General features: G+C 53.3%; 1 protein-coding gene across 1 annotated transcript in view; it reads right to left on the minus strand.

The window, feature by feature from the left end:
- Positions 1 to 6,050: 6,050 nt before the first annotated feature.
- Positions 6,051 to 26,795, minus strand: part of LOC120381614 (zinc finger protein 271-like) — a gene marked incomplete at both ends in the record, with an annotated part of 46,984 nt that continues 26,239 nt past the window's right edge. The window contains one exon of the mRNA XM_039499768.1: positions 6,051 to 6,490. Coding sequence (XP_039355702.1) covers positions 6,051 to 6,490 — 440 coding nt within the window. The remainder of the gene's footprint in view (positions 6,491 to 26,795) is intronic.

The raw sequence follows: 26,795 nt of genomic DNA on the forward strand, positions 1-26,795 counted from the left end.
ATTAGGCAATGTGGCTTATGCCCCATCTAACAAGCTCCTTAAACAATACCTCCCAGTTTTCATTCGCATTGTTCTGTTTAGTGTTTTTCTCCAAAACACTTTTACTAAACCTTTGGGTCAGCTTTGGAAAGTTGGCCCTTTCAGTGCACCAAATATAAATATTGCTGGTGGGGACTGCCTTCTATTAGTCATAAGAACAGCCATACTGGATCAGACCAATGGTCCAGCCAGCCCAGAATCCTATCCTCCCACAGTGGCCAATGCCAGGTGCCCGCGAGGGAATCGACAGAACAGGGAATCATCAAGCGATCCATCCTGTCGCCCATTCCCAGCTTCCAGCAAACAGAGGCCGGGGACACTTCAAGAGCATGGTTTTGTATCCCTGCCCATCCTGGCTAATAGCCAATGATGGACCCATCCTCCATCAACTTATCTAGTTCTTTGGTGGACCCTGTTATAGTCTTGGCCCTCACAACATCCTCTGGCAACGTTTCCCCAGGTTGACTGTGTGTGGGGTGAAGAAATACTTCCTTTGGTTTGTTTTAAACCTGCCGCCTACTCCTTTCATTTAGTGACCCCTAGTTCTTGTGTTATGAGGAGTAAATAGCACTTCCTTACAGATCCAGACTAACATGGCTACCCCTCTGATACTTCCTTATTTACTTTCTCCAAACCCGTCATTTTATGGACCTCTATCCTAGCCCCCCCTTAATCATCTCTTTTCCAAGCTGAAAACTCCCCTCAGTCTTATTAATCTCACCTCACATGGAAGCTGTTCAAGACCCCTAATCATTTTGGTTGCCCTTTTCTGTACCTTTCCCAATTCCAATATATCTTTTTGAGATGGGGGACCAGCTCCAGTATTCAAGATGTGGGCATACCACAGATTCATATACAGGCACTATTATATTTCTGTCTCGCTAGCCATCCCTTTCCTAAGGACTTCCCAACATTTTGTTGGCTTTTTTGACTGCCGATGCTCATTGAGTAGATGTTTTGAGAGAAGTATCCACAGTGACTCCAAGATCTCTTTCTTAAGTTGTAAGAGCTAATTTAGACCCCATCAGTTTAGATGTAGAATTGGGACGCTTTCCCATGTGCATTACTTTGCATTGATCCACATTGAATTTCATCTGCCTTCTTGCTGCCCAGTCACTCCGTTTGGTGAGATCCCTTTGTCACTCTTTGCACTCTCTTTTGGACGTAACAAACATGAGTTGGTTTGTATCATCTGCAAATGTTGCCACCTCAGTTTACCCCTTTTTCCAGATCACTCAAGAGTATGTTGAACAGTGCTGGTCCCAGTACAGACCTCAGGGGGACACCACTATTTACCTCTCTCCATTCTGAAAATCAGACCATTTCGTTCTTGCCTTTGAATCAGTTACCTATCCCAGAGAGGACCTTCCATCTTATCCCATTTTGCTTCAGAGCCTTTGGGGAAGAGACCATGTCAAAGGTTTTCTGAAAATCTAAGTATACTATATCCACGGGATCACCTTTATACACATGCTTGTTGACTCCCTCAAAGAATTATAGTAGATTCGTGAGGCATGATTTTCCTTTACAAAAACCATGTTCATTCTTCCCCAATGTAAGCGGGGGCAGACTCACCCGGCGGCACCTCCTGCTGGTCATCTTGGGAATTAGCTCTCCAGCCGTCAGAGCACCCTCTGCAGGCCGGTATTCGCCTTACCGCAGCTGGCCCCGTTCCTCCCAGGACCCCAGTGCCCCTTTTACCCTGGCAGTACCCCCCCCCAGTTCTGGGTCTCCCCCTCCCAGGGGAATCTCCACCCACTATCCCCACTTCACCTCAGTCTTGGCTACTGCCCAGTCTCCATCCAGCCCCCGTTCACTGGGGCAGACTGCAGTGTGAACCACTCATCACAGACAAAGGGGTTTGGACCTGCCGCCTCTGCTTCCCCCTGGGCTGCCCCATTGCAGTCCTGCACCTATTCAGCCTAGAGTCAGGCCTGCAGCCTGGGGCTTTCCAGGCCAGAGCTCCCAGCTCCTCTGGCCCTTCCCCAGCCCTACTCCCAATCTAGGTGTCTTGCTTGGGTCCCTGCAGCCAGGCCCTTCTCTCACTACAAGCAGAGGGAGACTGACTGGGCTCCTGGCTCACAGCCTCTTCTAGGGGCCAGCTGGGCCTGACTGGGGCATGGCCACAGCTGAGCCTGCTTTCCCCCAATCAGCCCAGGCTCCTTGCCCCAGCCCTCTCCTGGGCGCTTCAAGCCCCGCGGGGCAGGAGCAGGTAACCACCCGCTACACCCAGCAAATTCCCTTCACCGATGTGTCTAATCATTGGGCTCTACAATTCCACCCAATTTGCCCGGTACTGAATTAGCCTTAGTGGCCTGTAATTACCAACTGCATTTCTGGAGCCTTTTTCATACACTGCTCCAGCCAGGGACTAAAGGCCGCCCCAGACTTTCCCTTTCTCCCTTCTGGGAAATCAAGTTCAAATTCTACAAGCAGCTAAAGAAGCCTCAACCCTGCATCTGAATTAATGTCACATTTCTCACTGCCCGACACAAACAAATGTCATTTCAATCCTAGGTGAGTCCACTTCAGTCATTCCTCAGCCCCATTCCTTCACCCTCCTGCCTTAGCTTAGGGCATTGCGCCACCCTGTGGGCATTTCATGTCCCTCCTCAGTTTCACATACAGACACAATTTCCTTTGCCGTTCAACGAACAGCAAAACCTTTCTGTCTCTCTAGGCTGAGTCAGGGTATTCAATTCCATTGAAACCTTCTCTCCTGCAATGGCAACGGTCAGACAGAGGGGACGTGGCCACCGTCAGCCCTGAGAGTGAGATATTCACTCTCCTCTTTCTTCAAGCTGCTGTTGTTAATCCATAAAACATGTACCATGGAATAAAAAGCTGAGTTTACTCCAGGCTGAGGAAAGAAAGGAGCCACCAACTCCCCGAAAAATCTCTGTGCCCAGAGAGAACCTGCCCCTCCTATTGGAATCACTGATGTGCTTAAGCTACAATGGGGAGAGCATCTGCTCTCATGGGGGTACAGCTCAGTGGTAGAGTGTTTGACTGCAGATCAAGTGGTCCCTGCTTCAAATCCAAATGCTCTCTAATAAGCCTCTTATTTTTTTATTTTTATTTTTGAAAAAAGGGAAAACATTTTCATTTCCATTCTCCATTATGTTCAGGAGCTCCACTATACGGGGATGCTTGAAATGAATGTAACACTCAACATTTCACTGTCCAAATGCATAAAAACCTAGCAAACCTGTCCATCAGCTGAAATCAGCTCCTAGCCTCTAAGTGTCTAGTTTATGTTTTCATCAATTAAACAAAGGGATCATATGAATTTACATTTGCAGACCCCTCCTCTCCAGGGCTGTGCTGTGCAGGAGAACAAGAACCACATCCAGTTGGGGTTCAGGAGTCTGATGAGCAAAGGCCACTTGGTGCGGGCTAAAGTCACCAGCACTTTGGCTCCTTCCCATTCAACCAGCAGCTGGGCCCCCAGGACAAGGCATGAGAAGAAGACAGTGGCTGTGAGCAGGAAAATAGCCACCAAGAAGCTGGCTAAAGCTGTCAAGATCCCCAGGGAGGTCACCATGCCCATGTCTAGAATGTACTGACTGCAGCGGGGACCAAAAAGGCAGAGAAAAGCCCTCAAAAGTTCTAAGCTGCCAAGCCCCAGAAGGTGATCAAAATCCTACCTAAAATCAAGACAGGAGTAAGGCTAATGTCATCTCCAAAGCCAGGGCTAAGAAGGTAACACTGAGAAAGAAGTGGAGAGATTTCCATTGGGATGACTCCTGCTCCCCTAATGGCTCTGTTATGAATCACCACGGACCACCCGGAGAGATCAAAGTCCTGCAGGACAAACAGCCCCATGGCCAGTATAATGAAGTGGTGGCAGTGGGGGGAAGTGCTGTGTTTTGTGTAACACCTGCCAGGTGAGTGATGCACTGACAGGGCAGCTGCCCATGAGCTCATTCTCTTCAATCTGCTTCTGCTGTTATTTCAGAGCCGGCACTAGCGGGAGTGTCCCCCTGTCACTTCACCAGCTATAGAACAGGCTCTGTCTGCAGCCCAGCTCTGATTAATCCCACTTGTTAATGTATTCCTACTGCGATCCTTTCCCAGTTCTCTGCCTCATTCGAACATTCCAGTCAGAGACTGAATATGGGGAGGGATGGACTAATTTGTGTGACATTCGGTAAGTGGCCATCGTATGTGACTGAAACCTCTGCTGCAGGTGGGCAGGAGCCTGTTACACACATAAAATAGCTAAGCTTTACCAAACTACCTGCTACACATTCAAACCTTCCTGTACACACACAATAGAAATTGAGGCTCTGAGAAATGGCAACTTTCCTTTAACACAGATCATTGTTTTCTGTACTTCCAGAGGCACTGAAGTAGCAGCTGTTTAAAGGTAATGTGCTTTTATTTCATGATCAGCAGCAGAGCCTCTGTCAATTTACCACCCGTAGAGCTGATTGTTTCTAACTGCAGGGTTAGCCAGACCATTCAATAACATTATTGCTCTGTTTACAAAGCCTTTGGTTAGTGACGAATCATGAGACTTATCCCTTCCTGCTGTAATTCCACTGACTCCAGTGTCTCTTTCCCCAGTTCTGGTTCCAAGAAAATAAATTAAACCAACCTTCAAAACTAACATGCTGTGGGAAAGTGGAAATGTTGATAGCTCAAATAATTCAGTTTCTTCTGTATCTTGTGTGTGTCTATCTGCTTTGTGTGTGTGTGTGACCGACCAGTGGGGCTTTTTGTTTGCTCCTGGCAGGTGCAACCATGTCAGATTTGTCTGTGGGGAGGGGCCAGAGAAAACAGACACCCTGGCCTTCCAGCTTGGGTTAGGCAAAGGAATAACAACCCTGTCCCATAAAAAACAAAAAATGTTACAGAAACAGTGGTAGGAACAGTGCTAGAGAAACTGGTAAATAATCACAGTGCCCAGGCTTGAAGTAATCGGAAACACAGAATTCAAAAAGCAAAGCTCAGGGGCTATTGGGGGTTTATTCTCTGAGCTTAGTCATGTGCTATAGCACAGGGAGCACTTTTGGAAGTCTCCCATCCCGCATCGGGGGAAAGGAAAAGGATTCTTAGGTTCTAGCACGGATTGAAGGAGGATGGTGATGGGGAATAAGGGAATCCCTCTGACTTACCCTAACTACGTCTGTTGTTACAGCGGGTGAAGTGACATTTTTCCCTATCCCTGCCCTGTTCCTGCTCTTTGTTATAGTTCAATATATTTTAAGTGTGGAAAATGATCATAAAAATATCTGCTACCCAGCACAACCTGCAGCAACATCAGAGCAACTGGGAATGAAACAATTGGTTCCCCAAGGGAGAACTCGATGACTAACAATTGCTGTGAAATGGGGGAACAGTATAACCAGGATGCTCATGGTTTGTTTAGACTAGGAAAAGTGATGGAGTTTAGGTCAGGTCAAGGGGAAAGCTTGACCTGACCTAAACTCCATCACTTGACCTGGGCTGCATCTGCACTACAATTTTTTACATTAAGATCACTAACTTGACCAGCCAATGCCATGTACAGCCCTAGTGGATGTCAGGCACAGATAGTTTTTGCCTCAGTGTAGCTTGTTGGGATCAAACCTCTCCCCCAACTGGAGGTGATGAACATTCCTGGCTGGAGGGACACACACTCCTGTGACTCTAAAGGAAAGGAGTTGATAGAAAAGATCACAGGACTGACCCCAAAGAAGGGTGAGCTGCAAAAGGCAGAAGCAGGCAACTGATCTGGTGGAGCTGAGAGACCACAGCGAAGATGGTACAAAAATCACTATGTAGGAATGAGCAAATGTGATTTTTTTGAAAAGAATTTTTTTTGGCCAATCCTAGTCAAGGGATTTATTACAGTTCTCTCTCATGTGGATTTTCTGATGTCTAATGAGGCTTGAGCGCTGATTGAAGCTTTTCCTGCACTCAGAGCATGTGTAGGGCTTCTCCCCTGTGTGGATTCTCTGATATAAGATGAGGTCTGTACGATTAAAGAAACATTTCCCACACTCAAAGCATCCATAAGATTTCTCACCCATGTGGATTTTCCTATGTTTGATAAGGTTTGAGCTCTGATTGAAGCTTTTCCCGCACTCAGAGCACGTGTATGGCTTCTCTCCTGTGTGGATTCTACGATGTGTGTTCAGGGCAGAGCTCTGACTAAAGATTTTCCCGCACTCTGAGCATGTGTAAGGCCTTTCTCCTGTGTGGATTCTTCGATGTGTGATAAGGGCAGAGGGGCGATTGAAGCTTTTCCCACACTCAGAGCATGTGTAGGGCCTTTCTCCTGTGTGGATTTTCCTATGTCTGATAAGGTTTGAGCTCCGATTGAAGCTTTTCCCGCACTCAGAGCATGTGTAGGGCGTCTCTCCTGTGTGGATTCTACGATGTCTGATAAGGTCTGAGCTCTGATTAAAGCTTTTCCTGCACTCTGAGCATGTGTGGGGCACTTCTCCTGTGTGGATTCGCTGATGTGAGATGAGGGCTGAACTATCGATGAAGCATTTCCCACACTCAGAGCATTGAAGAGGTTTCTCACCTGTGTGGATTGTCTGATGTCTGATAAGGGCAGAGCTCCAATTGAAGCTTTTCCCACATTCATGGCATGTGTAGCGTGTCTCTTCCAAGTTGATTCTGTTGCGTGGAATAAGGGCTGAGTGGCTACTGAAGTTTCCCTCTGGCCTCCCCTGAGTCTCACAGGCTTTTGTTTTTTCTGGGAGTGCATAACTCCCGGAAACATTCCCTTTGGATCTTCCTGATAAAGTTCCATGTGGTTCTCCTTGCTCAGCATCTTCCTGCTGGGGTTTCTCCTCCTCATTCTGACTCACCAGCCCATCACCTGATGGGAGACAGAGAGAATCCAGACATAGATCACTACCTGCACCGGAAAGAAAGAAAATCTCAGAGACAGGAATGGAAAAAGGGATGAACAATCCAAAATATATGTGGGAGAGATCAAACCTATCAGGTGCTGATTTTCCCCAAACCCTTCCACAGAGGAGAGAGGAAGGGATCAGTTTTGGTCTGCATCTCACGAGAACACTCAGGGGAAAGCGAGATCGGGGAGGGACCTGCTGCCAGTTGTCACTTATGGCTTCCCTCCTATTCTGAATGACATCTGCCATAATGATTCCACATCTGCAGGGAACAATCCTGAACTTGGAGAGCTCACAAGGTCTTTGTAGGGCATCCCGAATGTTTCATGTATTCACGGACAGTTTTTGACTTGCTTTAACCAAGTCCTCACCTGTGCAGGCAGCTCTTGGAAGCACTTCTTTCTCAGAGCCCTGGAGGTCTGGGACCCACGGCTCTTCCCCTCGTTCCAGCTGCGAGATCACATCAGGTTTGGAAATTGGAAACCCTACTGCAGGCAAAGAAAACGAGGGAGGTCAGTGGAATTTGTGGGATACTTGTCACAAAGAATAGTCCATGGTTTTAACCCCCAGCTCATTTTTAAGCAGTAACATCCCAAGGCCAGCTTCCTTGGCTCAAAGTGGCAGGAGAGTTATGATGATTATAAATCATATTCATTACCTTAGTGCTAAGGAGCAACTACCAGTGGGTCCCCATTGTGCTAGGACAAGTACAAACCCAGAATAGTAGATGGCCCATGCCCTGAAGAATTTACAATCTAAATACACAAGACAGACACAGAGTGGGGGAAGGGATAGAACCCACTGTTAGAATAGAGATATTCAGGCCTGCCTGTAAAGCCTATAGTTTAAGAACTTCGGTGTATTTTTATCACTTAGCTACTTACAGGAGTATGAAAACAAAGAATCAAAATCACAGTGTGCCTGTGTCTGGGCCTTCTCTCACTAGGATAGCCTGAGGCCTTGTTCTTAGGCTAAGGCCTTTGGCTAAGCAGCAGGGGCAGCCATAAGCTGGGAAGCGAAGGGTCACATCCTCACATCTCAAACCAGTCACACTGAAATAAGGTGCTATTGGGCTGTTAGGAAGATGATCCTGTCCTGATAGTGCCCATCACCACCAGATAAAGAAACAGATCTTAAGATGGTTAATGAAAACTTAGTTTGAAAGCAGCCTGTCTGGCAAGAAATCACTTCTCAATGCTTGTGGTTGTGAAACCCTCATTTCTGTATTGTTTTATCTTTATGGCTACCACTTTTACAATGTTAATCAGTCTGGTTGTCTAACTGGTTTTGTCTGCTGTACTATTAATTTTGCTAGGTGTAAGTTAATTAGGGTAGTGGGATACAATTGGTTAGAGAATTATGCTGAACTTGAATTAATATGCAAACTAGACACAATTAACTGTGGCCTAAACAGAGACTGGGAATGGTTGGGCCATTACACTAATTGAATCTATTTCCCTATGTTAAGTTCTCCTCACACCTTCTATGGGCCATCTTAATTATCACTTCAAAAAGTTTTTTTTCCTCCTGCTGACAATAGCTCATCTCAATTGATTAGACTCTTCCTGTTGGTATGCATACTTCCACCTTTTCATGTTCTCTGTATGTATCAAAATCTCCTGTCTGTGTGTTCCATTCTATGCATCCGAAGAAGTGAGCTGCAGCTCACGAAAGCTCATGCTAAAATAAATTTGTTAGTCTTTAAGGTGCCACAAGTACTCCTGGTTTTTTTTATGTTTCAATGTGTTAGGATTGGTTAATTAAATTTCATTACAATGATTGGTTAAGCAAAGGTATAGCTGAGCATATTACTATATAAACTGAGTCAAACAGGAGGGGGAACAGGAACAGGGTGTGACGTTATTGATATAAATGGGAACCATATAGAACATGGGTTGCAACCAAGGTCCTGTGGTGGCACCAAATCCTAAGTAAAGGGGGTCATATAAGGTGTCTAAGACCAGGTTCTGGGTTGCTGGTTATGATTATGCTGTCTGTATGTCTGTGTATCATTTTGTAGTTTAAGTATAAGTATTGGCTCTATACTGTCTATATTTTGTATTATGCTCTGCCTCTGGGAAGTGTCCCAGACAAAGCTAATGTTAGCCCGGCATAGCTGGCTTGATGGCCCATTAAAGGGCCATCAGCTACACAATTGACCCATGGAGAGAAGGCAGACACGCCTTGTGACTCAGCAAAGTATGCAGGGACTGGCCCATGTGACTCCAGGCTCCATATTATTTTTGCTGTAAGTTTCCACCGTGAGGACAAAGGGATTCTTACACCTGGAAAAGTCTATATAAGGCGGATGCATCATCTCCATCTTGTCTTCAATCCTGCTTCTGACCTCTGGAGGAACTTTGCTACAAACTGAAGCTCTACACCAGGGACTGAGGACCCATCACCAGCGGGGGATGCATTCCAGAGACTTAAATTGAACCTGCAGTTTACTCCATCACTGCTGCAAGCCTGAACTAAGAACTTTGCCATTACTGTATGTAATTGATTCCATTTAACCAATTCTACCTCTCATCTCCACCTTTTTCCCTTTGTAAATAAACCTTTAGATTTTAGATTCTAAAGGATTGGCAACAGCGTGATTTGTGGGTAAGATCTGATGTGTATATTGACCTGGGTCTGGGGCTTGGTCCTTTGGGATTGAGGGAACCTTTTTCTTTTATTGGGGTGTTGGTTTTCATAACCATTCATCCCCAGGACGAGTGCACTGGTGGTGATGCTGGGAGACTGGAGTGTCTAAGGAAATTGCTTGTGTGACTTGTGGTTAGCCAGTGGGGTGAGACCAAAGTCCTTTTGTCTGGCTGGTTTGGTTTGCCTTAGAGGTGGAAAAACCCCAGCCTAGGGCTGTAACTGCCCTGTTTGAGCAATTGGTCCTGATTTGGCACTCTCAGTTGGGTCCCGCCAGAATCGCTCCGTCACACGGGGACACAGGGTAAATGCTCTGCGGTGTCAGAGCTGGTAAGGGGGACACGGGGAAAATGCTCTGCGGTGTCAGAGCGGGTAAGCGGGACACGCCGCCGAAGACCCCAGGCCCCCTGAATCCTCTGGGTGGCCCTGGGTGACAGTCATTCCCTGGTCTCTGTCGGGTATTCCATTGATGTAGGTTACTCCCAGCCAGTCCTTAATGACCCATTCATATCACCCCATGACAGCTACGTGAGAAAACACCTCACGTCTCCTGCTCTTTAGAATCATAGCAATACCAATCACAGCAGGAAACTGAGGTGTGTATTGGCATCATACAAGTATCACCAAAAGTCCCACCTCTATCACACACACACTGCTCACAGCCCCTGGAGAGAAAGCAAAGCACAGGAACTGGGCGTTAGTCCAGCAAACACAGTGGAGGACAAGCTGCAATCCTCACACTCTGGTCAAAAAGGAGAGGCAGGTGGGTCCCTGCCCACAGAGAGGGGCTGGCTACAGGCCTGATACCTGAGGGGCCATTCCGTGAGCAGACCATGGAGGCAGGTCAAAGGCTTCGCTACCCCAGAACAGTGACACTGCAAAAGCACAGTTTGGGGAATTAGGAAATCTAGTGACTCAGGTGTAATGGGAGGGAGAATTAAACTCCCCCAGTGGGAGGAGAAGGCTGGGGAATTACACACTAACATTCAGGAGCAACAGCCTCTAATTCTTCCGGAAAAGGAGAAGGTCAGAAACAAGAACTGGGCCACGCAGCCTCAGGAGGGACAGGCTCAGAGATCCAAGGAGCCGGGAGGGAAGACAGCTTGTGGCTGCTGCAGATGGGGAGAGGGGGGACAAGACTCTCTCCAAACTCTCACTCTTCTTGACCCCGACCTGATTTTACGATCTGTGACCCAGTCTCACGTCTTGTGGGCAATTTCATACTCGCTAGAGGTAAGATGTCATGATCAGAGAATTGCTTATTAGCTTGGACCATGCGTGGAGGGGCAAGGAGGTGAACATAAAGAAACGGGTTATTCAGGGCAGGTCGACACTACAGCCGAGATTGACGCTCTGAGATCGATCTAGCTGTGGTCGATTTAGTGATACGATTTAGTAAACGTGGCCTAAGCTTGCTACAGTTCAGGGCCTTATATTAAGTTGAGGCTTTGTGAGAGTGGTTATGCTGAAGTCTGGGATTTACCTGAGGTTTGGGTAGGGATTCAGGGTTAAAGGTCTGGGATCCCTCACAGCTCTAGATCCCCAAACCTCTCCTCCCTCCCACTGACCCACCCAGCCCACTTCCTGGGTGCCCTTCCCCCACACTCCCCTCCCCTTCTTCCCATTACTGGCAGCTGGCATCACCTCCCAGCGCCTTGGGAGCTTCTTGTGTTCCCTCCTCGTCTCTCATTACCTCCTCCCTCCCTGCTGCCTGCTAGTCTATGGGAGATAAGGAAAGAAAGGGGGGACAAAGAAACTTGTCAAAACTTGGGTGATGAATAAAGGTATAAAGTTATTACTGCTCAGGTTCTTTAGAGACCCCATAGCTTTTAATAACCCAGGGGACAGGACTCCTTACCCAGCGAGGTCACTGTCTCATAGTTCTCCCGCATGACATCCCTGTAGAGGGCTCTCTGAGCGGGGTCCAGCAGAGCCCATTCCTCCCTGGTGAAATACACAGCCACCTCCTCGAAGGTCACCGGCCCCTGAAAGAGCAAGAGTCCAACACTCAGTACCTGCTGCCCCACTCACAGCCCCACTACTCACAGAACAGCAGCACCAGGTAAATGGAAGCTCCGGGAGGCCCATGTTAACAGAGTCCCACCTCACCTAGCTTAGAGCAGCCAGGAGGCATCAGAGGGTGGAAAGAGAGAACCTTTGTGTCTCCCAGCTGACAGACGGAGGCAGGGTCATCACATTTATCACATAGCTACTAGCCAGGACTTGATATGGGGCTGTCTCTGGACCCTGCTGGTGGCTCCCTGGTAGGAATCCCAACACTCTCCAAATAAAATATATGGAAGAAAGGGGAAGTCAATAGTAAAGAATCTAAGTTAGAAGGTCAGAATTGTAGAAAGCTGGCAAGGGAAGCTAACAGAAATCAATGATCAACCAATGAAAATAAGAAGGAAGTTTTTAAAAGTACAAAATTAATCCTAACAATGGTAGTGCTACCTTACTAGATGGAAATGGCAGAATTATCAACAATCATGGAGAAGAGGTAAAAGTGTTCAATAAATATTTCTCTCCTGGATTTGGAGAAAAACAGATTATGTAACTCATATCATAAGATGTTGGGATGGAAAGACTGTCAGCGTCAACAATAGCTCACAAGGACGTTAAACAGCAGCTATTAAAATTAGATGTGTTTAGATCAGTGGGTCCAGATAACTAGAGTTTTGAAAGACCTGCTGGAGGAGCGTGGTGGACTGTTAATGTTGATTTTAATTAGGACTTGGAACACTTGGGAAATTCCAGAAGACTGGAATAAATCTAATGCGGTGCCAATATTTAAAAACTATAAAAGAGATGACGCAGCTAATGACAAGTGTGTCAGTCTGAAATCGATACTGGGCAAGAGAATGGAGCAGCCGATACTGGATTTCATTAATAAAGAAAGGAGGGTAATTTAATTAGTACCCATTAAAAAGGTGTAGGCACAATAGATCCTATCAAACTAACTGGATATCCTTACTGGATGAGATCAAAAGTTTGGTTGCAGCTAATAGTACTGATGTAATATACGTAGCTTCAGCACAATATTTTGACTAGAAACTGGGATTTTAAATAGGGAACCATGGTCGAGTGGATTTCTTTCTAGCGGGTTCCCAAAAGGATTGGATCTTGGCCCTGTGCTATTTAACATTCTTATCAATGACGTGGAAGAGAATATAAAATCATCACCGATAAAGTTTGTAGTTGTCACAAAGACTGGGGGTGGGGGAACTAATGAAGTGCCAGTAGGTTCAGGTTTCAGCACCGGGAGTCTGGGAAGTTGTCCCAGCCCTGGCTGGAGGGTTATTTCCTGTTCCACAAAGACAGGAAGTTTTATTCCCAACACCTGTGCCTTGAAATTAGGACCTATCTGACACTACAGCCCATATTCAGCATAGTGGCAGGATTATAATATGATTAGGACATGAGGCATTTTGTACAAAATGAGTCGTGTGGTGTCACTGGAAAAGTTATGATTTGCTGAATATGATTATCCTACCTGTGTGCATGGATCATGTTTGTACCTGAAGTTATGGATATTGACTCTGTATCTGTCTTTCAAAGGTGCTTACTCTGGGTAACAGCCACAACGAGCCTTTCAGGTAGAACAATGAAGAAACCAGACAGTGTTCATGGATCACCAACACAGACAATGGACTGTGGAAGAGCTTAGCCCTCCTGTGAACGTTTTTGCCAGCCTATGAGTCATGGCTACTATCACTCAGCAGGGCACTCTAGGACATGTGACCAGACCACATGACAATGAACTTCATTTTGGTACCTGTATTTTTCCACAAACTGGACTGGGAACTGAGTTTAGAACAAAGGGTTCCTGCCATATGGAAAAGGTACATAAGGTGGGGTGTGACATCATCTCTCGGCCTCATTCCCCACAGAAAAGAACTCCTGGAAGCACCTGAGGAACAAAGATTGAACTGGGGGAAGTGCTGGTTCCAGGGTAAAGGGATTTCTAGCTTGTGTATGGAAACTTGGTGGACTGCTTGTATCATCAGTCAGGGTGAGAAATTGCTAATTCACATTCTATCCATCTAGCATGTCAGGCTTGGTTTGAGTTTACTAGTGGAGTTCCTCAGGGATCAGTTTTGGGTCCAATCTTATTTAACCTTTTTATTACTGACCTTGGCACAAAAAGCGGGAATGTGCTAATAAAGTTTGCGGATGACACAAAGCTGGGTGGTATTGCTAACACAGAGAAGGACCGGGATATCATACAGGAAGATCTAGATGACCTTGTAAACTGGAGTAATAGTAATAGGATGAAATGTAATAGTGAAAAGTGCAAGGTCATGCATTTAGGGATTAATAATAAGAATTTTAGTTATAAATTGGGGACACATCAGTTGGAAGTAACGGAGGAGGAGAAGGACCAAGGAGTATTGGTTGATCACAGGATGACTATGAGCCGCCAATGTGATATGGCCATTAAAAAAGCTAATGCAGTTTTAGGATGCATCAGGCGAGGTATTTCCAGCAAAGGAGGTGTTAGTACCGTTATATAAGGCACTGGTGAGACCTCATCTGGAATACTGTGTGCAGTTCTGGTCTCCCATGTTTAAGAAGGACGAATTCAAACTGGAACAGGTACAGAGACAGGCTACTAGGATGATCCGAGGAAAGGAAAACCTGTCTTATGAAAGGAGACTCAAAGAGCTTGGCTTGTTTAGCCTAACCAAAAGAAGGTTGAGAGGGGATATGATTGCTCTTTATAAATATATCAGAGGGATTAATATTAGGTAGGGAGAGGAATTGTTTAAGCTTAGTACGAATGTGGACACAAGAACAAATGGGTATAAACTGGACACTAGGAAGTTTAGACTTGAAATCAGACGAAGGTTTCTAACCATTAGAGGAGTGAAGTTCTGGAACAGCCTTCCAAGGGGAGTAGTGGGGGCAAAAGACATATCTGGCTTTAAGACTGAGCTTGATAAGTTTATGGAGGGGACAATCGGTTCTAAAAAAGCTTTTAAATTTAACAAAGGCTCGGGCAGCTGTCCACCCGGCCCCCGGCCCCAGCTCACCTCCCCCTCTCCTCTGAACGCTCCGCCCTCCTTCTCCTCCCCCTCCCCTGCTTCCCACGAATCAAATGTTTGCGCGAAGCCTGAAACAAGCAGCAGGCAGGTAAGCCAGGCCGGGGGGGGGGGGGGACCGTGTGCACGGCCCAGTCCGGCTCCACCTGAGCGGCTCCCCGTGGCCCCGGCCGAGTGCCCCAGCCGGGTCCCAGCCAAGCACCCCTGGCTCTGGCTGGTCCCGGCTGAGCGGCTCCAATCCGGCCCAGCATGGGCCCTGCAGCACTGGTCCCGGCTGAGCGGCTCCATCCCGGATCGGGGAGTCGGATCCCGTGGCACCAGTCGCGGTCCTGGCCCCAGGCAGTGTGGTAAGGGGGCAGGGAGGGGGTGTTCGGTGGGTTGTGGGGGGCTGAATAGGGGTCGGGGCGCTCAGAGGGCAGGGTACAAGGGGGTTGAATGGGGTCCTGGGGCAGTCAGGACGGCGCTGGGGTTGGATGAGGTGCTGGGGGGCTGTCAGGGACTGAGAGAAGGGGTGGTTGGCTGGGGCAGCGGTTCCCGGGGCGCATCAAGCCTGAGAGGCAGGGTTTGATGTGGCGGCAGCGGGCACTCAGGGGCCAGGGAAGGAGGGTGATGGGTCAGGGGTCCCCGGCGGGGTGTCAAGGAACCCAGGGGGTTGGATGTGGCATGACCCCCTCGTGAGGTGAGTACAAGGGAACCTGTTGTTAATATTTTGGCAGCTCATCACTGGCTCCCACCCTCCTATACATTTACTGCTCCTCTCCTCCAAGCAGAACCCACCACCAGCTCCCTGAGAATCCCTTACCTGAGCCAGCTCCATTGAAGCCATTTCCTTCCCCGTGGGAGGACGGGATGATTTGGGGCGAAACGTGGATGTTGTTATTCTGTAGCCTGCCAGGGCAAGAAGGGCAATGTGAGAGAATTCAGACAGGGTTTCTGTCCTTTCCACATGTCGATTCCCCCCAGGTTTTCCCCTGCTAATGGACATTCTAGGTTCTGCCACACTGTGAAGCACAGAGTGACCTTATCCCAGTACAGGCCTAGCCCCCTCCCACCAGGGTGTAACCCTCTGAGACAGGGTGACACTCTCCCAGGAGCAGAGTCTTTCTCTTACACTTATCAAGTTTGCGGGCGATACCAAGCTGGGAGGGGTTGCAAGTGCTTTGGAGGATTGAACTGAAATTCAAAATCATCTGGACAAACGGGAGAAATGGTCTGAAGTAAATAGGATGAAATTCAATAAGGACAAATGCATAGTACACCGCTTAGGAAGGATCAATCAGTTGCACACATACAAAATGGGAAATAACTGCCTAGGAAGGAGCGCTGTGGAAAGGGATCTGGGGGTCCTAGTGGATCACAAGCTAAATAGGAGTCAACAGTGTTGCAAAAAAGCAAGTATCATTCTGGGATGTATTAGCAGGAGTATTGTAAGCAAGACACGAGAAGAAATTCTTCCGCTCTACTCCGCACTGATTAGGCCTCAACTGGAGTAGTGTGTCCAGTTCTGGGGGCCACATTTCAAGAAAGATGTGGACAAATTAGAGACAGTCCAGAGAAGAGCAACAAAAATTATTAAAGATCTAGAAAACATGACCTATGAGGGAAGATTGAAAAAAACTGGGGAAGACTCAGAGGGGACATGATCACAGTTTTCAAGTACATAAAAGATTGTGTGATAGACCCAGGCCAGGTGGGTACAGCAGAATAGCCCTATTAGCATCCAGGAAGTGGGCGGGCTTCTTAAAGGACCTCCCCCCAGCCTAAGGGGAGGATCCACAGGTCCGGGACACTAACTAATTGCGTGGGACAACCAATGAAAAAAAACAGGAGCGGGAGTGAGGTCATAGGGCTAAACGAAGGGAACCAGATGGGGACACCGAGCAGAGAACCCCGGACAACGCCCACTGCTCCTCGAAGGCGTCAAGGGAGCCAGTGGACGCCGCCCAGAGGAACTCCACCCGGATGCGTGAACGGACGGAGGAGCGGAAATAGGCCCCACAGTCGCAGGAAATCCCGTCGGCCAACCTCCTCTCCCTGGTTTTATAGATGGCCAGTTTGGCCAGGGCCAAGAGGAGGTTGACAAGGAGATCCCGCGACTTCGTGGGGCCACGAATGGGGAGTGCATAGATAAACAGGTGAGGAGAAAAGTGCAACCAAAAACGCAATAGGAGATCCAAGAGGAGCCGGAACAGGGGCTGCAACCTGGCACACTCTAAATAAACATGTGCCAGGGTCTCCTTCACGCCGCAAAAGGGGCAGGTGTTGGGGACAGGGATAAACCGCGCCAAGTACACGCCCGTGCTCACGGCCCCGTGAAGGAGCCGCCAACTGACATCCCCGGCAGGCCTCGGGACTAGGGCAGAATACAGGCTGGCCCACCGGGGCTCCTCACCCTCGAGAGGTGGCATGAGGTCCCGACATTTCGTATCGGGGCGGGATGCGAGGGTGAGGTAGTGAAGCGTGTGGAGCACGAGCGTGTACAGATGTTTTCGTGGCGCGGTCTGGAACAGAACCGGCTGCAGATCGGGCAGCCGGCTCGCTGTGAAAGGGCAAGGGGGGTGATTGGGTCCACGGGGCAGGGGCCCGATAAAAAGGTCCACAGGGCCCGGGGTGGAAGGTGGGCGGGGCGTGCCCTCTCGCAGGACCCGGTCGAGGTAAACTCGAGCAGCGGGCAGTAAAGCGGCCTTCACCTCCTGAAGTACGCGCCGGGGGGTACGAGGGCTGGAGAGCCCCATGCGCTGAGCGAGCGTCAGGGGATCCAGCCAGTCTCCCCGGTCGTAGTCCAGGAGGTCTCCGACCCTGGTGACTCCTACCAAGACCAGCCTCTGGCGCACCGCGGGGGACTCCGCCACCTGCACACGGAGCTGGGGGTTGTGTAGCAGGGGCTCCGCGAGGAGATCGACCCCCACGGTGGCCGCCACGGACCTGGTCGTTGAAAAGAGCTTCCAGGTCCGGAGGAGGTCTTGGTAGAAGACCGGCAGCCCGGAGAGGTCTCGCGGAAGGCCCCTCGGATCGAGATAAAGGAGCTGCCGGTCGTATCGGAGCCCTCGGAAGCGGCGGAGGAAGGCGTGCGCCAATACGCTCCACGCCGGACTACCCGCACCATACAGGAGTCTCTGCAGGGCCTGGAGGCGGAAGACGCGGACCTGAGTGCGCAGGCACTTCAGGCCCTGCCCCCCCTCCTCCAGGGGCAGATGAAGGACCCCTGCAGAGACCCAGTGCGTTCCTGGCCAGAAGAACTCCAGAACCGCCGTCCGGAGGTTGGCCAGGAAATCCGGGGCCGGGACCAGGGTGTTGAGCCGGTACCAGAGCATGGACAGGACTAATTGATTCAGCACCAGCGCCCTCCCCCGGAGAGAGAGGCACCGGAGTAGTCCTGTCCATTTCCGGAGCCGCGCCCTCACCCCGCCCTCTAAACCATGCCAGTTCTCCGGCGGAGACGGATGCGTGGCAGAAAGGTAAACGCCAAGATAGAGCAGCGGACCCGCGCTCCACCGGATGGCCTGAAGCGTGGGTGGGAGGGAGCTCGCCTGCCACCCGTCCCCGACCACCAGGCCAGAGCTCTTGACCCAGTTGACCCGGGCGGAGGAGGCCGCCGAATAAATGGCCTGGCAAGCCTCCACCCGCGCCAAGTCGCCCGGGTCCTGGACCACGAGGAGCACATCGTCGGCGTACGCCGACAGGACCAGCCGCAGCTCCGCCCCGGAGCACCAACCCCGTCAGCCTCCGACGGAGGAGACAGACGAAGGGCTCGATCGCCAGAGCGTACAGCTGACCCGAGAGGGGACACCCCTGCCGCACTCCTCGCCCGGCTGACCGGCTCGGTCAGGGTCCAGTTGAGCCTGACCAGACACTCCGCGGAAGCGTACAGCACCTGGAGAAAACCCACAAACTGGGGTCCGAAGCCGAACGCTTGCAGAGTGCCCAGGAGATACCCGTGGTCCACCCTGTCGAACGCCTTCTCCTGATCCAGGGACAAGAGGGCGAACGACAGACCATCCCTACACCCTAATTCCAGAAGGTCCCGGACCAGATACAAGTTATCAAAAATTGTGCGGCCCGGGACGGTGTAGGTCTGGTCCGGGTGGACCACGTCCGCCAGCACGGACCCTAGCCGCATCGAGATGGCCTTCGCAACGATTTTGTAGTCCGTGCTGAGGAGCGAGATGGGACGCCAGTTCCAGAATCGCGGAGGTCCCCTCTTCGGCAATAAGGCGAGCACGGCTCGCCTGCACGAGAGAGGGAGGACCCCGCCCCGCAAAGACTCGGCCCAGACAGTGACTAGGTCTGGGCCAAGGACGTCCCAGAACACGCGGTAGAACTCCACGGTCAGCCCGTCCATGCCCGGAGATTTATTGGTGGGCATGCGACGGAGGGCTTCTGAGAACTCGGCCAGAGTGAGAGGCAGCTCTAGCCGGTCCCGGTCGCCCGCGCTGACCGTCGGGAGTCCGTCCCAGAGCACTTTGCAAGCGGCAGGATCGGTCGGATCTGGGGAGAAAAGAGCCGCGTAGAAGGCCCTGGCCCTCCCGCATATCTCCACCGGATCCGTGAGGGGGGTGCCATCCTCCGCCAGGAGGCAGGTGACGTGCTTTTTGGCCCCCCTCCTTTTCTCCAGGGCGTAGAAGAAGCGGGAGCCTTGATCCATCTCCCGAAGGAGGTGGATGCGGGATCGAACAAAGGCACCCCGGGCTCGATGATCCTCGAGGGCCCGGAGCTCCTCCTGCTTCTCCCGGCATGCCTCGCAGAGGGATGGATCCTCGGGGCTGGCGGCCAGATGCCTCTCCAGCTCTAAGACCTCCCGCTCCAACTGCCCTATCGCCGCATCCCTCCGTCGGCTGGCGCCCCGGGTGTAGTCGCGGCAGAAGAGCCGGGCGCGCACCTTCCCCAGGTGCCACCATCGCCGCGCCGAGGGAAAGGCATGCCTCTGCCCTCGCCAGGCGAGCCAGAACTCCCGGAAGGACGCTACGAAGCCCATGTCCTCCAGCAAACTATTATTAAAGTGCCAATAGGCCGGCCCCGGCCTCTCCGCGCAGAGAGAGGCCGTCACGGTGGCAAGGTGTTGATCCGAAAAAGGGGCCGGCCGGACGCTGGAGGAGAGGGCTCGTGAAAGGTGGAAACGTGACAGGTAAATGCGGTCCAACCGGGAGTGGCGCGACCGATGGGCCTCCACCCGGACGAAGGTGAACGTCGAGACGTCGTCCGGTGGTGGTCGCGCCAGACGCCCACCAGGAAGTGTCGTTCGACGATCTCCTGGAGGACGTCCGCGGCGGCCGGGCACTGCTCGGTCCCCGAGCGGTCCCGTTCCTCGAGGGTGGTGTTAAAGTCCCCGCCCAGGACCAGGCACTCATGAGGATCCAGGGAGCCGAGGAAGGCGGATGCCTGCTGGTAAAAACGCAACCTCTCCGGGCCCAATGTCGGGGCGTAGACATTGACGAGATTAACCACAAGCCCCTCCATGCGGACCCGGAGGTGCAGCAGGCGGCCCGGCACAGCCTCGGCGACCCCCAGCACCTCGGGCCGTAGGTCGGGGGAGAACAGGGTCGCCACTCCTGCCGAGCGAACCGAGAGGTGGCTAAAGTAGATCGTGTCCCCCCACTCCAGCCGCCAGCTAGCTTCAGCGGCCGGATCCGTATGGGTCTCCTGCAGGAAAACCACAGAGTACCCCCCGTCCCGAAGGAAGGAGAGCACCTGGCTCCTGCGGAGACCCATCCTACAGCCCCGGGCGTTCAAAGTGGCAAAGACGATCGGCGCCATGAGGAGTGTTGGGGGGGATCCTCGCCGGCAGCCTCTGTTGGGCCGCGCAGCAATCCGTGACCAAACCCGTAGGTGAGCAGAGAGTCACGGAAAAAGCAGACCCGCCGGTAGGCCGCGGCGGCCTGCTTCCCGGTCCCCTTACCCTCCCCCATGAGGGCCCTTGCGGCCCGGAGGATCAGGTGGAAATCCCCCCACCGCTGGAGCACAAGATGGACTTTGTTGCGGGAGCCACGGATGTCCTCAAGGAACTCCCGCAGCTCCTCCCTCAGCGCATGGGGGGGTGGGATAACGGATCGACGACCGTCCCCCAGCAGGGCCCCCGTCACAGCCCCGTGGCCCACCGAGGCGGGCAGGCAGGGGGAGACCCTCGACGTGGCGCCTGATGGGCCGACGCTACGCGGCCCGCCCCGCTCCCCAGTTCAAGAGGGGGCGGCGGAAGGAGAACAGCAGCCCCTGATGGGTCAGGGCAGGGAAAAACAACTAAGGTCGTGCCCTGGGGAGTATCCCCAGGGGCGGCAATGGCATCACGGGAGGTGGAGGGGACAAGGGTGGGGCCAGGGGTCGGGTGGCCCACACCCAAGAGGGACACCCCCTGGGAATCGGGTCTGGGTAGCGGGGCACCGGCCGTCGCCTCAGTGGGCACGGCGGCCGTCAGTGAGGTGCCACCTGCAGATGGGCTGATGGAAGACCCCAGGGGACCCTCAGAAGTGGGAGCAGAAGCATCAGTCAGGGGTAGGGAACCCGGGGACAGGGGGACCGAGGTGAGGTCGCTCAGATCGAGGCCCGCTAGCAAAGGGTCGTCCTCCCCCTGCGCAACTGGGGTCAGACCCAGGGCCTCGATCTCCTCATAGATGGAGGGGAGATCGCCGTCCGCCACACCGGGGCCCTCCCCGCCAACACCCGAAGCGACGCCCACCGCAGCACTCGCAGGGGCTGCGGATGGCAAGGGGGCAAGAGGGGCTCCCTCGGTGGCTTCTTCGGGAAGGGACCCCGGAGGAGGGGCAGCGTCACCGTCCGGTGCTGCCACGTCGTGCCCAGCCAGCACCACAAAACGGGCGTCGTCAGGGGGCAAGGCGGAAGGCTCGTCATCAGAGACCCCCTTCCTGCTCTTCCAGGGGGTCTCCAAATCCGAAAGATGTAATGGGGCCTGAGCCTTCCGCTTGCCCCGCTTCCCCTGTACTAAGGACCAGCCCTCCATGGCCTCATCCGGGGGCTGGCTAACAGGGGTCGGGTCTGGGGGCAAGGACGATGGCTCAGAGACTCGGGGAAGCAATGGAGGGGCAACAGGAACAAGGGAGGTGTCTCCCTGGGGCGGGCCCTCTCCCAAGCCCGGCGTTAATTCTGCCACACCCTCCTCCACAGCGGCGGAACGAGAAGGAGGAGGGGCAGCTTCAGGTGCCGCTTCAGGTGCCGGGCAGCCAGGGGCACTGGCGGTGATAGGGCCGGTGCTTTGCTGGGGCTCGGGGGTCTCGGACGCTCCTCCATGCCGGGCCAAGGGGCAGTCCCTCCGGACGTGCCCCATCGCCCGGCAGAGGTAGCACCGGGCCTCCCCATTGAATAATGCACCGTAGCGGGCTCCTGGTAGGGGACCACAAGGACCCCTCGAGCGCCTCTCACGCGCCGCTCCGCCGGCGGCAGATGAAGCTGCACTTGCCGGCGGAACGAGAGGACGTGACGGAGGGCGGGGTCCTTGCAGCCCAACGGGAGAGGGCTGATGACGGAGATAGGGCGCCCCAGGGCAGAAAGGGCGGGCAGCAGGGCGGCATTGGGCAGGAAGGGAGGGACGGAAGTCAGGATCAAGCGGACTCCCAGGTCTTCCAATGGCTCAAGGGGCACGAACACGCCCCCCACCGCCAGACCCGTCTCTACCGCCTCCTGGGCGGCGGCCTCCGACGCCAGGAAGAAGACTACCTTCCCGTACATCTTGGAGGCCGCCACGATGGCCGTGGGCCCCACCACCCTCGCCAACGCCCGCACGTAGGTCTCCACGTGGGGCGAGGCGGGCACCAGGAGGCAACGGACGCCGTGCTTCCGGGTCAAGGTGGGGAAGGGGCCCCGGCCGCTATAGATGGAAGCGGAAGCGGCGGTTGGAGGAGCAGCGGCAGGCGGGGGGGCTGCCGCCACCTGGGCATACGCCCTGGGGGCCGGGGGAGGGACACCCGCGGAGCTGGTGGAGGGAACAGCGGGGAGGGATGCCGCGGCCGGTAGTGGGGCCGTGGCAGCGGGGGTAGTCCCTGCCATGGAGGGCTTGGTCTTTTTAGCGGGGCCCTTACCCTTCTTCCCACCCCGACCTTTCCCACCGGCTGGGGGGGCTCCCCCCGAAACGGAAGGGGCGAAGGACGTGGCAGCAGCGGACGCTTCCCCGGTACTCGCCGTTGCCGGTGCCCCAGCGGGGGCAGTGGCAGGTAGACCGGCAGCGGCGGTCGAGGTAGAGGCTCGGGGAACGGACATGGGGGTTTCCGGAGGAGGGGTGGTGGGAGCAGCGCGAGGGGTCTCCCCCACCGTGTCCCCCGCCATAACGAGAGCGGGGAGGGGGACAAACAGCGAGGGGAGGGGAGGGAAAGGAGGCGACCACCCCTCCCCGCTAGGCTGCAGGCAGGGGAGGAGGGTGCCAGAAAGGGAAGGCTAAAGGACCGAGGGGAGCAAGCAAGGACCCAGGGGCGGGAGGGTGGCAGGCCACCGACCCAGAGGGGAATTCCGGCTCCTCTAGTTGCACTAGGGGACCAGGGAGGCTAACAGCATGGGGGGGGTGCAGTGAACAAGGGCAAACTCAAATGGGGGAAGGGCACAAGCGCATGGGAGGGGGCATGGGCGCACGAGGGGAGGGGCCAATCAGGGCTGGGGGATCACAGGGCTGGGGGGGGAAAGTCGAGCTAGGAACAGGGCAGAGGGACCACGGGGCTAGCTGCAGGGCTGGGGCAGGACAGTCAGGGCCACAGAGGAAATGGGTGGGGCAGACAAATGCGGCAAAGGAGAGGGGGCCAGGCCAAGGGGGTGGGAGTGGGGGGTGCGCCCACGGGCACTTGTGCAAAAAAGTCAATGGTGGCTGCTGCTGTTGCAGGCCCAAATGGTGGAAGTGGGCGTGGCAAGCCAGGTGAGCAGCTCAGTCCCAGAGGCAGGAGATCGAGGTAGATGGAAAACAACCAGCAGGGGTGGTGGAGGGGGCAACGATGGTGGTGGGGGTGAAGGGGGACACGGATGGACCTGGGGCAGGCTCCACGCCACACCCCCGGCGTCCCAACAGACACAGTCCAAACCCCCACCACAAGAGCACAGTCTGAAAAATACTCAGTCCTTTAGTGCCCCCTCCACGGCGGTCTGCAGAGTCTCCATGAGGTCCTCCAGCAGCAGGCAGCTCTCTCCTCCTCCTCCTCGGGGCTCCAGCAGCTCCCCAGCAAACACAGCAGCTCCAGCAGCTCCAGGCGGTGGTCTGGTGGCCAGGCAGGAGGGACCCCACTCAGAAGATGGTGGTGGTGGAGCCCTCAACAACAAGGGCTGGAGCTGGGGTCCTCACCCTCCTCCGGGAGCAGGTTAGCAGCCTCCCAGGGGCTGTAGGTGGAGTAACAGCAGCAACTGGGTGGGGGGGGGAATCTACTAGCCAGCCAGCAAGCAGATAGCAGAGAAAGGGGGTGGGTGGTGGTGTCCAGCCCAGCCAGGGAAGCAGCCGGAGCAGTAGCAGCAGCAGTAGCAGCAGCGAGGGCCCAGCAGGAACAGCAACAGCAGCCCTCTCCCTCCTACCCTCTACAGCAGAGTAGCAGAAGGAAGGTCTTCTGGCCACTGGAGAAAGAGTCTTCTGTTCCCTGACTGACCAGAGCAGGGGCTGCTCCAGGCTAATGAGAACACCTGACTAATTAACCTGTAAAGAGTCAGGTGAGGCCATTCAGTTAATGTGACCACCTGACTCTAATTAAGGCCCTGCTGATACTATAAAAGGGCTCACTCCAGTCAGGCAGAGGAGAGCCGGGGAGCCAGAGGAGAGGAAGTGCGGCTTAAGGGCTGGTTACTGAAGACACCCTCAAACCATCGTTAAGGGAGCCCTAAGGTAAGGGTGAAGAAGGGAGAAGCAGGAGAGCTGTCGGGAAGTGGCCCAGGGAAATGTAGCAACTCTGGCAGTGAAAGGTTGGCTGCCAACAACTGCTACCATTAGGGTCCCTGGGCTGGAACCCGGAGTAGAGGGCGGGCCCGGGTTCTCCCCAACCCACCACTACAGGAACAGCTCCTGGAAGGGGAGTCAGGTCCATGTCAGGACAGGAGGCTGAACAGAGACTGTGGGAGTTCTCTCACCAACCTCCTTGCAGCCTGTGATGAAAAGGGCTCAGTAGACTGTAACCCTGGCCCTAGAGAGAGAAGGGCTACGTGGAGGGTCACAGTGAGTCACTGAGGCAGCATGAAGCGCAGGATCCACCGGAGCAGGGTCAGAGCTCTGCCACAGTTGTTACAAACATGCCGGAGAAAAATTGTTCTTCTTAACCTCTGAGGATACGACAAGAAGCAACGGACTTAAATTGCAGCAAGGGCGGTTTAGGATGGAGATTAGGAAAACAACTTCCTAACTGTCAGAGTGGTTAAGCACTGGAATAAATTGTCTCGGGAGGTTGTGGAATCTCCATCACTGGGGATATTTAAGAGCAGGCTGGACAAACACCTGTCAGGGATTGTCTAGATAATACTGAGTCCTGCCTTGAGTGCAGAGGACTGGCCTAGATGACCTCTCGAGGTCCCTTCCAGTTCTATGATTCTAAGAACCAAAGGCCAGAGAAGAGCAGAATCCAAGGAGTCACTCTGGCGATTCTCCCTGTCACTGTCCCCAAGGCAGCTCTCTCAGGTTTACAAAGCTGTTTGATGCTCCAGCCTTTATCCAGTCTCTCCTGGGAGTGCTCCTTTCATGGGCTGGGCCTAGTTTTAGCCTTTGGGAAGCGTGACTCCAAAAAGGGCTCTGAGACTGGGCCTTCTTGCCTCAGCACATCTTGTTTCTTTCTGTGGCTCCCCAGTGAGTCCAAATGAGTAGATACTCCTGATTGTCCTGCTTTGAGCAGGGAGTTGGACTAGATACCTCCTGAGGTTCCTTCCAGCCCTGATATTCTATGATTCTATGACTGGCAGTAACCTGAACATTGCTGTGATTCGTGGGGTAAGGCAGTGGTTCTCAACTAGGGGTCCTGGGCCCCCTGGGGGCCACTAGCAGGTTTCATGGCAGGGGCCAAGCAAGGGCAGCATTAGACTCACTGAGGCCCAGGGCAGAAAGCTCCAGTCCCAGCGCATGGGGCTGAAGTCCAGGGCCCTGAGCCCCACCACCCAGGGCTGAAGCCAAAGCCTGAGCAATGTAGATTTGTGGGGCCCTGTGGCATGGTGCCCCGAGAGAGGAAGAAAGTGCCCTGAGGACGCAGCCAGAGGGTTGAGCCCTGACACACGACTGGCTCAGAGGGTCTCTGCAGTCAGGAAGGACTCGCAGCAAGGGAAGCCTGGCAACTGATGGTTGGAGGGATGAAGAGGTTTGGGGTATGGTGGGGGAAGAAGCGTCTGGGACTGGATAACCTGGGGCTGGGCACTCGCCATAGGGGACACTGGCTCCTCCTGTGCCCTTTCCACACCCTCTTGCGAGTCGAGAATGACCACCCTGTCCCCACCTCCAGCGGCAGCCGTGTCTCAGGACTCTCCCCAGTTGCACCCACTAACTCTCCTCCCATTTGGGGTATAGCTCGGGGCAACAAATTACCACCAAGATGAACCCAGCTGGCTGCTGCCAGTTCTGGTGCAACACGGGCCTCTGGGGGTGAAAGGCAGAACTGTAGCACTTCTCAGGCAGAACATATCTTCTTCAAGCCAAAAAAAAGAAATTCTGCGCTGGACGTGAATTCTGTGCATACACAGCGGTGCAGAATTCCCACATGAGTAACTCACACCTGGCACAAACACAGCCTGCTCACTCCCATCTCTTCTCCCTATGTGTCGAGTCCCAGAGCTGCTGCTGTCATTAATGCACACAGGCTTTCCCTCCCGTTAGTGCTGGCAAGACCCAATCCAGCGACAGGACTGAACCCTTATTTTCCTATCACATGGGACAGTCTCAGCTGAGGGGGAGGTGAGATGGGGAGGGGGTACAAAGGGGAAAGTTGTTGTACCCATGTTGGTCCCAGGACAGCAAAGAGGTATTTTTAATTGGTTCTAAAACAATTACCTCACCCACCTTGTCTCTCCAAGAGATCTGAAAGTGGCAGGAGGAGACAAACAGGAAGACAGAGCTCAGGACTCTAAACCAAACATTTCAAACCCCTGGAAGAAACTACATTTCCTTCTGCCCCTGGGTATGTTTGTATCCTCTATGAGGACCACCCCATTCCCCTCACAGCAGCAACGGGAGACTGCAGCCAGCCCCAGATGGTCTTTCCCAATCCTGGGATGTTTGTTGTGACAAAGACTGTGTGTGGTGGGTGCACGGGCTGGGGACAGCCGGACTGAT

This window comes from Mauremys reevesii, linkage group 14, assembly GCF_016161935.1.
Source record: "Mauremys reevesii isolate NIE-2019 linkage group 14, ASM1616193v1, whole genome shotgun sequence".
Taxonomy (NCBI): Eukaryota; Metazoa; Chordata; order Testudines; family Geoemydidae; genus Mauremys; species Mauremys reevesii.